The sequence below is a fragment of the Hypanus sabinus genome, chromosome 11, assembly GCF_030144855.1.
Source record: "Hypanus sabinus isolate sHypSab1 chromosome 11, sHypSab1.hap1, whole genome shotgun sequence".
NCBI classification, from domain to species: Eukaryota; Metazoa; Chordata; class Chondrichthyes; order Myliobatiformes; family Dasyatidae; genus Hypanus; species Hypanus sabinus.
Window position 1 is genome coordinate 36,017,694 of NC_082716.1, and position 15,629 is coordinate 36,033,322.

General features: G+C 39.6%; 1 protein-coding gene across 3 annotated transcripts in view; it reads left to right on the top strand.

The window, feature by feature from the left end:
* The window catches only part of b4galt2 (UDP-Gal:betaGlcNAc beta 1,4- galactosyltransferase, polypeptide 2), a 391,100-nt gene extending 375,686 nt beyond the window's left edge, over window positions 1-15,414 (top strand). For 2 of the 3 annotated variants that reach the window (XM_059984119.1, XM_059984120.1), the window contains 2 exons: window positions 1,743-1,847; window positions 14,561-15,414. In XM_059984119.1, the coding sequence (XP_059840102.1) occupies window positions 1,743-1,847; window positions 14,561-14,711 (256 nt within the window). In that variant the 3' untranslated portion in view covers window positions 14,712-15,414. Of the gene's footprint in view, window positions 1-1,742; window positions 1,848-11,786; window positions 11,900-14,560 lie in introns of all 3 variants that reach the window. The other variant, XR_009514727.1, reaches the window with a different exon arrangement.
* The last annotated feature ends 215 nt before the right edge of the window (window positions 15,415-15,629 follow it).

The following is a 15,629-nucleotide window of genomic DNA, read 5'->3' on the forward strand; positions in this document are numbered from 1 at the left end:
AGGAACAACACCTGATATTCCGTCTGAGTAGCCTCCAACCTGATGGCATGAACATTGATTACTCAGACTTCCAGTAATGCCTCCCAACCTCTCCTTCACCATTCCCTATTCCCATTTCCCTCTCTCACCTTATCTCCTTGCCTGCCCATTGCCTCTCTCCAGTGCTCCTCCCCCCCCCCCCCCTTTTCTTTCTTCCATGGGCTTCTGTCATCTCCTATCAAACTCCACCTTCTCCAGCCCTGAATCTCTTTCAACTATTAGCTTCCCGGCTGTTTACTTCACCACACCCCTCCCTCCCAGTTTCACCTATTCCCTTGTGTTTCTTCCTTCCCTCTCCCTCCCTCACCTTATTACCCTTAGCTTTTCACTCCAGTCCTGATGAAGGGTCTCAGCCCGAAACAAGTTGTCTTTCAGTCTTTTCACAGTCATATCTTTTTTTGATTCTCCCACTCACTCCTGTTACAAGACCTATTGCCGTTTTATATTAAGACAGATTCAGATTCAATCAGCGCCTACATCAATGGATCATGAAGGCAGAGCCCTGCAGTGGAATCAGAATCAGGTTTAATATCTCTGGTACATGAGGGGTGATTGATAAGTTTGTGGCCTAGGGTAGAAGGAGTCAATTTTTGACAACCTAGCACATTTATTTTTCAACATAGTCCCCTCCTACATTTACACACTTAGTCCAGAGGTCGTGGAGTATACGGATCTTGGACCTCCAGAAAGTGTCCACAGCAGGGGTGATTGATAAGTTCGTGGCCTAAGGTAGAAGGGGTTGAGTTACATGCATGCGCATTTTAACTCATTGAGTAATTATGCAGAAAGTATAACTCCTCTCCGTCTGCCTTAGGCCACGAACTTATCAATCACCTGTGGTGAGTTATTAACTTCAAACTTTCTGCATAATCACTCAGAGTTGAACTGCATGTGCATGTAACGAGAGCTGTACAACTCATCTCCTCCTACCTTAGGCCACGAACTTATCAGTCACCCCTCTTATATCATGAAATTTGTTGACTTCGTGGCAGCAGCACAATGCAATACATAATAACAGAAAAAACTGATTTACAGTAAGTGTATATATATTGAAATGTCAAATTGAATAAGTAGTGCAAAAAATAGAAATTTAAAAAGTTGTGAGGTAGTATAAATGTCCGTTTAGAAATCGGATGGCAGAGGGGAAGAAGCTGTTCCTGAATTGCTGAGTGTGTGCCTTCAGGCTTCTGTACCTCCTACCTGATGGTAGCAATGAGATCAAGGCATGACCTGGGTGATGAGGATCCTTAATGATGGAAGCCACTTTCTTGGGGCATTGCTCCTTGAAGATGTCCTGGATGCTGTGAAGGCTGTGTTCATGATGGAGCTGACTGAGTTTACAACTTCCTGCAACTTACTTCGATCCTGTGCAGTAGCTCCCCACCCAGATAATGATGCAGCCAGTCAGAGTGCCCTGCACAGTACAACTGTAAAGATTTTCGAGTGTTTATGGAGACATGGGGATAAATGTAGTGGACAGTAAATTCTGGCCCATTGCACAGTGTCTCTGGATTCATTAGCATTGCTGTATTCTGGCCATTACACCAAGGAGTTAATGATTTTTGCGTCAGTGTATTGAAGAAACTTGGAGTCACATACCTGGAAGTTACCTTAAGATCATTCTTTGGGCTGTACTTGTATTTTTGTTGGTTATTCCAATGACCCTTCTGTGATGCTTTTTGCAATCTGTTCTTATTTTCCAGAATAACGCTGAAAGGTATGAAAGTGTCCCGACCAGACTCCAGGATTGGAAAATACCGAATGATAAAGCATGAACGTGACAAGCACAATGAGCCCAACCCCCAGAGGTAATTTTGACATAGACATTTACAGTATACCCCCTCGGGTGCAGATCCATTACACCGAGCCGCTGGTCCAGTGGGGTTGAGCATTTTGGTCTGTCAGTGGCTCTGGGTGACTGAGATTGAGAAAAGTCAAACCTTCAGCAATCTTCAATAAGATTATGTTCACATTAGTGTGACATGGCACAGAATGGAGGAGAAAGGAGAAACTCGCAGTGTGCCAAGTATACCCTTCGTTGGCATAATGCTGCAGATGTCTCTGTATTACTCAGGCTGCAATTCAGCAGATGTGAACAAGTAAGTGAAATATAGGAAGGGTAGGTAACAAGTGTAACTTTTTGGGCTGTATTTTTTGTATTCTCATTATTATTCTCATCCATAAAACCCTATTGTTCTTTGTGCATTTAGGAATTTACTGGGGAAAAAATAGTTTTTTTTCCACTGCTCAGGGCAGACTGTACACACAGCCAAACTGTGAACCTGGGTTTAAACTATTGCGGAAATTGTGGGAACGCCAGTGTCCTTTGTTATTGGAGCAAACAGTCTGCATAGTACCCCTGCTCAAGGTGAGGCAGCCAGCTGTTGGGTGAGAACAAAAATATAGGTGTCATAGAGTCGTACAGAGCGGAAACAGACCCTTTGGCCCACTGATAACATATTGACCATCAAAAATCCACATCTGGACTGTGGACAAGTATGAGAAAGTCCAAACCTACACACACAAAATGCTGGAGGAACTCAGCAGTTCAGGCAGCATCTGTGGAAAAGAGTAAAGAGACCTGAGTCCTGAAGAAAGGTCCCAGCCAAAACTTCGACTGTTTACTCTTTTGCATAGATGCTGCCCGACATGCTGAGTTCCTCCAGTGTTTTGTGTGTGTTGCCTTGGACAAGTATAATGCTTTATTGTAAACAAAGGCCAGAGACAGGTGGCTTACCAATCATTACAAGTTCAGAGTGATTTTATATGATCAATATAAAGAGTGGATCTCAGAATTTTCAGATCAGAGCTGTCTTTTTCATGTTCTTCACTTAGCTGGGGAGTTCTTGGCAAGGGATTTACTGAACTGTGCATGGCTATAAGGGTTAGTGATCCAGGCCATGGCTCTGTGCATTGACAGGTAAGTTTTTGTGCAGTACCAGTGATTGTAGTAATCTCTATCAACTCAAACGTTGCAGCAGGTATTGGAATGAATACTTAATTATCTGGGCACAGATTCAAATCAGATCACAGATGAAAAAGATATCTTGAAAGGCTAATTGAGACATGAAGCTATTTTCTGAAATGAGTACACTACAATGAGATTTACACTCTAATGGGCAAATGGAGTGCTGCTCTTTCAAACACCTCAGGCTGACATTAGAGCACTCTACTCCATCGTCTCTGTCATTTCCATGTGTAGAAGAAATGAAGCTCCTAATGTATCACAAAACCATACATTTAAAAGCTGACAAATCTAAGATCAAGAAAGTAGATAAAGAGGGAGCACTATCAAGATTTAAAGGGAAGATATTGCTAAAGTTGACCGACTGAAAGCACTCAGCTTGAACTGGTGGGTCTAGCATCGTATGTAGTCTACAATGGGCAATGATGGCAAATCTCCATCTCTGACACAAGTTAATGAGCCAGAGTAATTTTTACAGCAACTTTGTAGTTTCACTGTTGCCATTTCTAAAATTTGTTTTTTTATTCCAAATTTATTTAACTCTATATTTGATTTCCACAGTTACTCTGAAGGAATTTGATCTCATGGCTCGAGGTCAATAATTTGGGCCTCCAGATCAGACTGCTGTTACTTTTCCACTTCCCCACACTTTCTGTTCTGATATTTGATACCTTCTACTTAAAGGGAAAAGTGGTGAAAAGACATTTTCTTTCAAGGTGTCACACTTGGGTAATTACATTTCACCCTGGAAGGAAATTTGGTTTTCTGATACTTGAGAAAATGATGCAATGCGTCAAAATTTTCAGGCCAGTGCTTAGAAATGCAAATAAATATCTCCACTTAAACGGTGGTAAAGCCTGTAATTAATTACTAAATGCAGCATCAAAGGAAGTAATTTGGTCCATTGCATCCATTGGTCCATTTACTCCATTGCAGTGGAGTAAATGCTTTTGGCCCTTTTTCCCCAAACTTCATCTGCATTGACCTTCTCACAGACGCCCATCAACTCCCCTTTGACTTTTAAAACTGGTAATTTATCCCTTCCAAATCCATCTCACCTCATTCCCCAAACCCTACCTGTGTTATTTTATATACTATTCTGTGGAAGAGGATAGAGCAGAGGTGGGCATCCAGAACTGAATAAACCTTTCTGAAAATGGCAGAATAGGGGAAGGGTATTTTTTAATAACCGATGTATTAAGAAATATTATTAGGAAAATCTAAAGGAAAGAATCTTTTATCTAAATGCTCCCAAGAACTGCAAGGTTGTGATTGCAAATTAGATAACCATTGAGAAAGTGCACACATTAATGCCTCCATGTAACAGAATATACTGGGAATGGTTAGTTGCAGCTGTTGCTTTAAAATGTGCAGTTGCCAAGGGAGAACAAGGAAATAAAGTGAGAACAGCTTGTGTGTTCCTTTCCCTACCCTGAGCACCACGTAGAACTATTTGCATTACAGGTCTGAGGTCCTGAGGGTGACTTGACATTCAAGGCCAATGCCACCTCCATCCATGTGGTACAAATGATATCTCTGGCATATTTGCTGACATTGATATCCAGCTGTCTATATACACTGAACTCAGTCAGGCTTGCTTAACAAACTCAGTGAAAGTGTGATCTTCTCTGCCTGAGAACCTGCTCTCATGCGTCGCTCGGAATGGCGTTCCAGCTGCTTCTGAAGCAGGCAGTCATGGTCCAAACAGATTCTTGAGACCTGCAGTCAAACAAGCTGACAGTTAAAGTGAGTGAGCCAAGCACTGTTAATTTAAGAACAATACTGCAGTTTCTGTAAATTCACAACAGAAGATGCTGAAGACACTCAACAAGTCAAGTCATCGTACATCAAAGAAATGCAAATCAGACAGTTCTCAGCAAGAGTCTGAACCTACAACATCTGCTTAATGTCACCAGTGATTTCTGTGATCGTTTCTGTTAGCCTTTTAACAAGGATGCTCCATTTTACAGGTGCTTTTTCCAGCTAGAAGCCTTCTTGAACAGTGAATGTTACAACACCCGTGTAGAATTCAGTAGGTGCAATCTATTAGCAGACATGTAATGACTCCACTTTTGTATGTCTCCCTATAGATTTTACCTAATTTACACGGTAGTTTTACATTTCACTGCTCAATGGGTATGCAAGTAAGCTAATCTGAGAATCATTGATGTAAGTATTCTTGTAATATTAATGTAAAAATGTTGCACTTGGATTTTTTCCCCTTCCATCATCCCTACATCATGTGGAGTTTTCACTGTATTCTGATGGAAGATTTTTGATCTCCACTGAGCATATGATGGAAAATCTGGAGCAAGTACTAGTAGTCCACATCCATCCACCCTAAAGAAAATAAATATTTAGTCCTCTGTATTAGCATGATGAAAAGAAGTGGGATGTACAGTATGTTACCCTTAAAAAACCAAACAAAGTCAGCAAACTTCTTGAGTTCACTGCTAGAGTTAGTTTCCCATGCTCTTCCTGCGAAGGAGGGATAACTTACTCCAGAGGCCCTCTGTTACAAGAAGTCTTATAATTAACTTGGAATGACGTTCTCCTTTTTAAGGCATTTGACTAGATTGAAAAATGGTTGCCAGGTGGGAGACTAAGGGATGCAAGACAATCTGGGCCTATGGAGACTGTTCTGGCATTCAAAATGACTGTGGCATTGATGGGAGGAGGGTCAGTGAGTTTCGAAGCATAGCTGACAGGGAAAGTGAGATCAGGAATTTGCAGTGCTTATGACTACTAGAATTTAAGGAGTGTGGGATTCACAACACAAAGGCAGCAAGGAGTTAAATATGGTCAGGAACCATGGTTTGAGATAGGAGACTGCAGATGCTGGAACCAGGAGCAAACTACAAACTGCTGGAGGAAGTCAGTCGGGCAGGCAGTATACGCAGAGGGAAGTAGTTTGGGTCAAGATGCTTCATCTGGTCTGAATGTTTTGAGAGGCAGGGGTAGATCACAGGTGGACATCAGGAGGTATGACTGACAGGATGAGCCATTCCTGCTTGCCCTGATCTCTCAGCAGTACGCAAAAGTATGCGCTTGGTCAATCTGGGCTCTTGGCCTCTCTTCAACTGCTGCATTCCCCATGCTCAAGTAAACCCACAGCGGAAGCAACTAATCTACTTCACTGCCAATCTCAGTCCATTTAGGGGCAAACATCGGCAAATTATTTAGCCAAGTCTAAACTTGCGCTGTAGTATTGGGAGGAGTAGCATTGTAGCAGGATGAACTGATTTTCTCCCCATTTTTTTTCCAATTAATGACTATTCCAATACCCCTCCCCTTCCCCCAACTCTATTCCATGGTCTCTTGTCTATCTTTGGAGTCATAGAGCTAGAAGTTACTTCCAATGTAATTAATTCGACAGAGGCTGGTGAAATATACCTGCTTTTAATGTATTTTTTAAATGTTAAGAAAAGTTGCGACTTTTTGAACAAATCTATTTCTCATATGGAAAGCAGTGTTGGGAAGATGGTCAACAAAGCCTCTTTCAGTTGCAACCCAACAGCGTCATCTGCTGCTCCACCACGGTACTGAGTCAGGATAGGATCCAAGTCTCCTTGGAGCAACTAAAAGCTTTGCCTGCAATGAAAAGTTGTTAGTGAAAAAGAAAAGCTGCTTCTTACAATGCCAAGTTATCACACTATGAAGCCCTTTTCTTACAAAGTAATAACCTATGTTGGAAAGTTAGGGAATATTTGCATCTGCACAAATTTATTCTCTCTGCCAGCCCTAATGGGTAACGGTATTTGATTGCTGATAAGTTGCAGCCAATAGTCTGACAGTTTCTTCAGTTTCACGGAAAATCGTGCAATATATTCAGCATATTCTGAAGAGCAGTCACAATTTTGTATTTTCCCATCTATTTCCTAATTTGGAGAGAGACATTCTGGAGAATCTTTTGCCTTACTTACGAGTAGACGATGGAAGTATCAGTTACCCATAGTACTCAGTGACTGTAGTTTATGCTTAGATTTAAACAGCTATAATCTTACTGTGAGTAGGCTGGTACTTCTATCCTTTCATTTCTAGACTTCTGCGTGTTTCTTTGCTAATCACTTCCATCTCCATAACTAGAGCTTGGCGGTTTGGATCAGATCCTAAGTGGAAAATTGTAAAGGAACAGGAAGCTGGAATCTATCAAGGAATGGCTGATAAGAACAAGACATCAAGAGGTGGAAAATGACTTAACTGAGATTTTAGTCAAAGAAATTTAGGGGACGGCAGCAGTGGATTTGAGAGTTTGATTTCCATTAGGGCCATAATATCTGGCAGACCTTCAAATTATATTTGCTTGTAGTTCATATGAGTCATAAGGGAGAGAAAGTATAAAATTAAGGACAATAAGTGATCATTTTAAGTGATCTTTAGAATCCTAACAACAAAAATGTATCCTGACCTTTAATGTTCCTGCTTGACAACCTTTTCATTTTGTTAGCCCCTGGTAGAGGAGGAGGTAGGGGGTTAAAATTATTGGCTGAGGAAGAGATTTGTTTGAAGATTTCATCTTTAATCTTCCATCACATCCATTAATGGATCATGACTCATTCATTCCTGCACAATACATTCCCTAGTGTGTCTGCCTAGCATCTGGTCGGTCAGAAGCAAGATGGGTCTTTAACATTTACTAGTAACCATTGAAAGTTAAAGCAATGGAGAGCTAACTATGAATTCACCGAAGTTTTGAAATGAAACCTCTCTTATAAATAATATTTTATTTAGTTAAAGTAAGTTGCAATTTAAGAAATGCAGGATATTATGTTTTTTTTTAATTTTCTGTCATTGGTACTATTGGATTTCTATTGCTTTTTGCCAATTCAAAATGTTTCCTAGGTCCAGACAATGAGATGACACTATCAAAAGACTGCTGTTTGTTCAAGACTTAGTTAATAAAAGGAACTTTCCTAACTTTTGTTAACTATTGCATTGTTTGGAACTCTGATGCATTGATCTTTTGGCCTGTGGGTCCTGCTTTAACACTTTTCATTGGATCTCACTCCTTTTCTATGTACTGTCTGGCAATATAACAAGCTCCTGCCCCTTCCCCCGACTTAACCTCCCACCCTCACTGCCATCAGATCCAAGCCAATCCAAATCTCCACTCCACAATTCACCATCACCTCTACACCCACAGTGGACCCTGGCATGATTGCATATGACTGACCTACTCCTCCACCAGTTCCAGCTATGGTCCAGCCTTGCCTTCTTCTGTTCCCTGAATAGACCCCAGTTGTCCAACTAATGCACAAACAGACCTGATTTCTTGTGCACCCTTATCATCGGCAGTAAGTGATCATGCACGCCCTGGCCGGGCTTTCTTGCATCAATTCTAATTGGCCTCAAACACTTTAAAACTTCACAGGATGGCTGGTTTGTGTTCCCATAATGTGCTAATTTAGATGTATTTTTTGAGATTACGATATTCCTTGCCCTAGGTGTTTAATGACCATTGTGCAAATTGGTAAAATATTGCTTCTTCTCATAAAATCCATCCTCATTCAGAGGAATGACCTGATTGACAATGTCAATCAGTCACTTGGAGAATACAGGGATTTATAAGAACCAGACACATTACAGTTAAGCAATTAGAAGAGGCCTTTGCCATCCATCACTAACCTCAACCCATCTAATACATTGTTTTAAAGTGCTTCACTTTTAAAACATCAAAAAATGGATTAAGTGTTCAGCAGAAGGCCAGACTCAAACATAGTGGTGCGTTCTCATCAATGGATGTACGGATTGAACAAGGTTTTATGGAGGCATCTTTCAGAATGTCATTGGAAATTATTTGCAGTTGGATTCTGCTGATATTCCAAACTTTAGGTTTTGATTTGATTTAAAGAAGGTGAAAGAATGGAAACTGATATTTAATAAGTTTAAAGTTATTATCCACAAACATCGATGTGATCCTTGTTCACTGGGTGTAGGAGGCAATTGAACCCATAGCTGGGGCTAGTGGAAAAGTGGAGACAGCGATGTGTGGAGCTTAATGTTGGATTAAGGAAATGATGTATGGAGATACAAAGCTTAGCTTGTAGTGAGGTGGGATTGGAAGTTGGGATTGGAGTCACAGTGATTGGGGCAGAGGATTTCAACTGACATGCAGAGAGCAGGATTGAGACCCAAGGAAAATAGTAAAAGTTGTTCTGTCATGAAACATAAAGGCTTCCTCCTGAAGAACTTTAATTTCTTTAATAACATAAAACACCACAAGATGCCACAAGGCCCATATTTGGATTTGGGTTTCTAGTATTATTTCAAAAAGGAAATTGTGAACTGGCCTAAGATTCAATTTGGCATAAACCTTTCCAGTTTCTGGGTGGGATGGCTTGATCGGTAAAAAATGAAATCAGATCATTAGAAAGAGGTGACATAAGATCAGGTGTAGAATACTTGTGGGTGAAACTAAGAAACTGTAAGGGTAAAAAAAACCTAGATGGGAGTGATATGCAGACCTCCGACCGGTAGCAAAGATGTGGTCTACAAATTAAAAAATATAGAAAATACATGTAGAAAGGGCAATGTTATGATAGTCATGGGGGATTTACATATGCAGGTAGATTGGAAAATCAAGTTGTTGCTGGATTCCAGGAGGGGGAATTTGTAGAATGCCTACAAGATGGCTTTTTAGAGCAGCTTGTGGTAGAGACCACAGGGGGATCAGCTATTCTGTACTGGGTGTTGTGCAATGAACCAGAATTGATTAGAGAGCTTAAGGTAAAAGAACCGTTAGGGGAGCACTGATTACAATATGATAGAATTCACCCTGCAATTTGAGGAGGAGAAGAAGCTAAAATCAGATGTATCAGTATTGCAGTGGAGTAAAGAGAATTACAGGTGTGTGAGATAGGAGCTGGCCAAAATTGATTGGAAGGTAACACTAGAGGGATGACGGCAGAGCAGCAATGTCTGGAGTTTCTGGGAGCAATTCAGAAGGTGCAAGATAGGTACATCCCAAGGAAGAGGAAGTATTCGAAAGGCAGGTTGACAAAACCATAGTTGACAAGAGAAGTCAACACCAACATAAAAGCCAAAAAGAGGACATATAATAGAACAAAAATTAGTGGGAAGATAGAGGATTGGGAAGCTTTTAAAAACCAACAAAAGGTAATTAAGTTATAAAGAAAGAAAAGATGGAATATGAAGGCAAGCTAGCCAATAACATAAAAGAGGATACCAAAAGTTTCTTGAGAGATATAAAGTGTAAAAGAGAGGCAAAAGTAGAGAATTCAGAGAATGAAGGGACATCTCATTGAAACCTATTGAATGTTGAAAGGCCTAGACAGAGTGAATGTGGAGAGGATGTTTTCCTGTGGTGGGCACAGCCTCAGAATAGAAGGATGTTCATCTACAACGGAGATGATGAATTTCTTTAGCCAGAGGGTGGTGAATCTGCCTCCATAGGCAGCTGTGGAGGCCAAGTCATTGGGTATGTTTAGGACAGAGGTTGATGGATTCCTGATTACTCAAGGAACGAAAGCAAGAGAAAAAATGAATCAGCCATGATGAAATGGCAGAGCAGACTCAATGGGTCAAATGGCCAAATTCTGCTCCTCTATCTTTGCACACCCAGACATGTAATCAGCTGTTCTTTACTAGGAATGTCATCAGGAAACTTCAGGTCTTGATTGTTTTTATTGATTTTTGTAAAACTTCCAAGCTATTGACTTGGGCTCTGATGATTAAACAGAAGGCTGTGGCCAGATCTCAAAATTTATCTAAGATCTGTTATCCAAAAACCGTCAAAAGGTGGACTTTCCATTGAAATTTCCTCAGGGAGCCTCCACAATCAAATTCCCTGTCATGATTGGACATCCTGAATCAGCATTTAGGCAGTTGGGAGACCGACTGTGTTGAGTGCACTCAAAGAGAAGTGAGGAATAAATGTTTGCAATTACTCACTTGTCTCTTTCAATATTAACCAGGATGCTGAATGATAAAGGTACATGTCTGTGGCTTCCTGGCAGTGAAATAGAAATAGTGCTACAGTAGTTTGATCTAGGGCAAAGGTGCCTAAATTCTTTTAGTTATTTGCAGCAATTTGATCTCTGACGCTTATCCCCTATTTCCTCAGTGATCATTCACACTGCCACTCTCCATTGCAACATCTGTACTACATCCAATCCTGTTATTTCCTGGCAAATGATTGTAATTTATCATTAAAGGAAACCGTGATGCCCACAACTAAGAAAAAGGGCAAAATTAATGCCACAGTGGATGTAATTATAGAAAAAAATGCAAATCAGATTATTTATTTAGGAATTATCTCATTTTTGGAAGTGTGTAAATAATTTCCAGGGTAAAGGGATTTATTTTATGTACTATTGTAGTCATCTCTAAAGCAATCACAAGCTAATTTACTTAAGTGAACTGAATTTGTGAATCCAGTTTATGGATTCATCTTTGGAGAACAGTAGTTGGTCACTTGCAGATCTAACTGTGGCATGCTCTAATAATTTGTGCAAAATGATTCCTCATCCCTTGTGATTCTACAGCATAATTGTAGCATGGTGGTTAAACTACTGGCCTAGCGTGCAACAGCCTGGACGATTGATCCTGGGAAATAAGATCAAATCCCTCTATTCCATCTATGGAATTTAAATATACTCAATGGATTAAAAGCAATGTTACTTGAAACTGTAAACAGTTGATTATAGTCAAAAAAAATCAACTTATTTACTAATGACCATTCAAAGAGGGGGATTTGCCACCCTTATGCAGTCTTATTAAATGTGATTCCAGATCCTAATCTTAATTTCCTCCTCAATTCAAGGGCAAATGGGGTTGCACAATGAATACTACCACTGCCAGTGACACCCACATCCTGTGAATTAAGAAAACAAGAATTCCCTGCCCCAGAGAGCTGTGGAAGTGAGATCATTGAAGGTATTTAAAGAGGAAGTAGATAATTTTTTTAAAAGATCAGGGAATTGAGGGTTATGGGGAACCGGTGTAGAGAAGAAGAGACCTGAAGCAGATCAGCTATGATCATTGAATGGCAGGGTTAGGTGCAATTTTCTTCTGTTATTATATAAATTGGATTAATCATTCCCTATTTGTTAAATATCCCTGACCTTCTCTGTGCAAAGAAAACGGCATGGTTTGTCAAGCCCCCTTACATAATGTTAACTTCTAACTTCATTGGTTAGCTGGTGAATCTTTGCTGCTTGTATATATACACAGCATATGTTAAAAAGTCACAAAATTTATTGGCCTTTCTATGGGCTTAATTATGCAATCAAGGAATTATTTATTTGACCTGAGGTGCCTCTTTGATATCTTTTAGCATCATTTCATTGAGATTCATTTTCATATTTCCCTCCAATGTTCACAACGTTCCATTAGGTTTTATTTGCTGTGTTTTAGATAATCCCATTGATCTATAATACATCTGTAAAGATTTTAGACCATAAGACCATATGTTATCGGAGCAGAATTGGGCCGACAGGTCTGTGCCACCATTTCATCATGGTGGATCCAGTTCCTTCTCAGTCCCAATCTCCTGCCTTCTCCACGCATTCACTAATACCCTGACTTATCAAGAATTATATATACCCAAAGAGTTGGCCTCCACAGCTGCTTGTGGCAATGAATTCCACAGATTCACTGTGGTTTTATGGTTTTTTCTATAATCCTGTGTTTTCTAAGTATCTATCATTTTTTCTCTCATATGTCTATCTTGTTTCCTCCGCCTTAACTTGTAATATATTTACTTAGAATCTTTTCCATATTTTCATTCTCCGCAGCCAAATTTCCAGTTCCCACTTTTGTATGGTTCATTTGTTTTAGTTTTGTACGGTTAGCTAGTGTTCTCTAAATTACATTTGTAATCCTGTGGTACCACTTCTCCAACACATTATTAAATATAATTTGGAAAAGTTAGTATTTTACCTCATCATAATATAATTTTTCATTGCTTTTATGTAATTTTACTCCCCAATGAACCTATTGCTTTCTCCTCCTTTGGAAAGCTCCCTTTCACCTCAGAATTTTGTTCTTTATCCTTCTCAAATTTCATACTTTTGCTGGTTAGTTAATTGGATGCATTGTCAACTCATTTTGCACCTTCCAGAGAAACATTGCTAGTTTATAGTCTTCATTATTTTCAAAAAGAAGCATCTCTCGATTTCTTGCATTGCTTATTTGACCTTGACCCCAACCCTGATCCTAAGCAAGTATTTCTTTGATGGACAATAAATGCACCAAATCAGGAAATGGTCTTGCTTTGAAAATTCTCAGTTTGATTTATTGCTCTTTGGGACATCAATTTCTATGCAAGTCATATTTAAGAACTGCCTTTGATTTAAGATGTGTTTCCACAGGTTTAAAGATATTTTTACAGCCATTTAGTACAATGACAGAGAAACAAGATCCAGCAATCGCTAGGCCTGGATGCTATGTGTATCCAGAAATATTTCCTGCAACCAAACACAGGTGCCCTAATCCATGTCTCATTGTGACAATCAGAGGTCAATTAGTTGAGATTGTCCAAACATATACATTGCTGTCCATTCCAAGGTGGCTCATTAACAGAGGTTTTGAAATTTGACCAACTGGTCCACAGGTGAAATCATTAAAAGGCATCTGGGAAGGCTGAGACAGTGATGCAGTGGATGCATCTGCCTTGTGTTTGTGTGTCAGGTTGAGGATGTGACACAGAAAGGGGCATTTAGACTACTAAATATTCCAACTCCTGATCTTTCCTCCTAGTTGTGCAGGTTCTTCCTCTTCAAGTATTCATCTGGTTATCTTTTTTAAATTATCATTATATTTGGTTGTCAGGATATGTGTGCTCTTCACATTCCAGCCAATTCTGTGGTGGGTCCTATTGAGCAAGACAAACATGGAATTCCTTGGGATGATTCAGGTCACTACCACGAGTCATGTACCAGTGGTTAGGCAGGATTGGGTGCACTGGGAGATAGTGAGGGAAGAGTCTCATGGTCTTAATTGGTGCCCAGCATTTGCAGCTTGAACATGAATTAGGCCATTGCTTCGAATTCACTGTGCAGCAATGACAAAATTATTCACTAGTACAATCTCTCATTTGGTTGCTCAAAAGTCAAAAGTAATCCCATTGAGTTTGCTTCAGGGTTGTACCAAAAAATGAACCCTCCAAAGGTATCTACAAATGTCCTATTTCAACACATTGCCCGCTTGTAATGCCTTCCCACCCTGACACATGGGCTTCAGGCTTCTAGAACATGGCTTAGTTTTACATTGAACAGGACATTAGGGTATGCTATTTTGAGCAGTCAATGATAAATAAATTACTTAGCACAATAACTGTTCCTTAAAGTGATTCCATCGTTTCTTATATGGATATGATAAAATAATTTCAGTTTAGGTGGATGTTTCCACATAGTAATAACATTGGCCCAAGTTTTCAAATAAATCAGAAACAGACATTGGTTTTTATGAGCTCGACAGGTTTCCTGTTTAATTGCATGCTGGAAAGTCACCATGAGAGAGAACATTAAAGGGAGCTGTTCTGTCTGCATTTTTGGTTTGTCTTTATATTGAAATGTGTAATACTTTCTTTTACAGATTTACAAAAATCCAGAACACAAAGTTAACGATGAAGCAAGATGGCATCAACTCCTTAAAATACAAACTGGTGAATATAACCAAGTACCCGATGTACACAAACATCACAGTGGACATTGGCACTCCACCACCTCGGATTTCAAGGGGATAGCAGGTCACACTGTTCTGAGGCAAAGACAGTTTTCCTGGTATTCCTTGCTTCATTGTAGGCAGTCTTTCTGTCTGTTATTCTCTGTCTTTCTCTTTCTCCAAAGAATTATGGTGAATAAAGCATAAAATTAAGATAACTAACAAAGCATGTGGAAGTGAGAGGGAAGAAAAAAAGTTCTCTTACTTTAAAAGATTGCTGAAATGCTGCCTTCTGGAATTGAGAGATGTAAACTAGACAAGACCAGGTTGTACTGATCTGGGACGATCTATTCTTTTAAACCTCTTTTATTTGTGTAAAATGAAGCTCTGTACAATCTCTTTAGTACTGTTAACAATATCCTTGACTGCTTTGAAGGTGGCTTCCTCTAACAAAAAAAATCCTTGCTGTATTTGTATCTGGCTCACTGGAGTACCGTTGCCACCAATTTTGAGGCAGATTCCTTTAGTTGCCAGTGAGACCTTACATTATAAGAAAATGTGCCTGCAAGGTCGTTATGGGTCACAGCTATTTTAACTCTTTGAGTGCTGAATATTCTTTGCAGCTTTCAGATTCATTGTATGCTCATTTTTTTCTACCATATAACATAAGGGTTTCTTGTAAATTTCTAATATTGAATGTTACAAAGTTATTAAAATGAAATCATTAAAGGAAAACACAAGCAAAATCTCTGGATTTACAACATTTGATAAATAAATAGAAAGAAATTGCAGTCTTGTGATTTATTATTTCCCACCCTATTACTTATTAGGTGAAAAATCTTTGCTTTCAATCTTGTGTAGTTAAAAAAAAAGTATATTTATAAAGCATCTTCCATCATCCCAAAATATTCCTGACACGATGTACAAGGCAGCACAGTAGCTTAGTGGTTAGCACAACACTTTACAGTACCAGCATACCGCTGCCTGTAAGGAGTTCGTA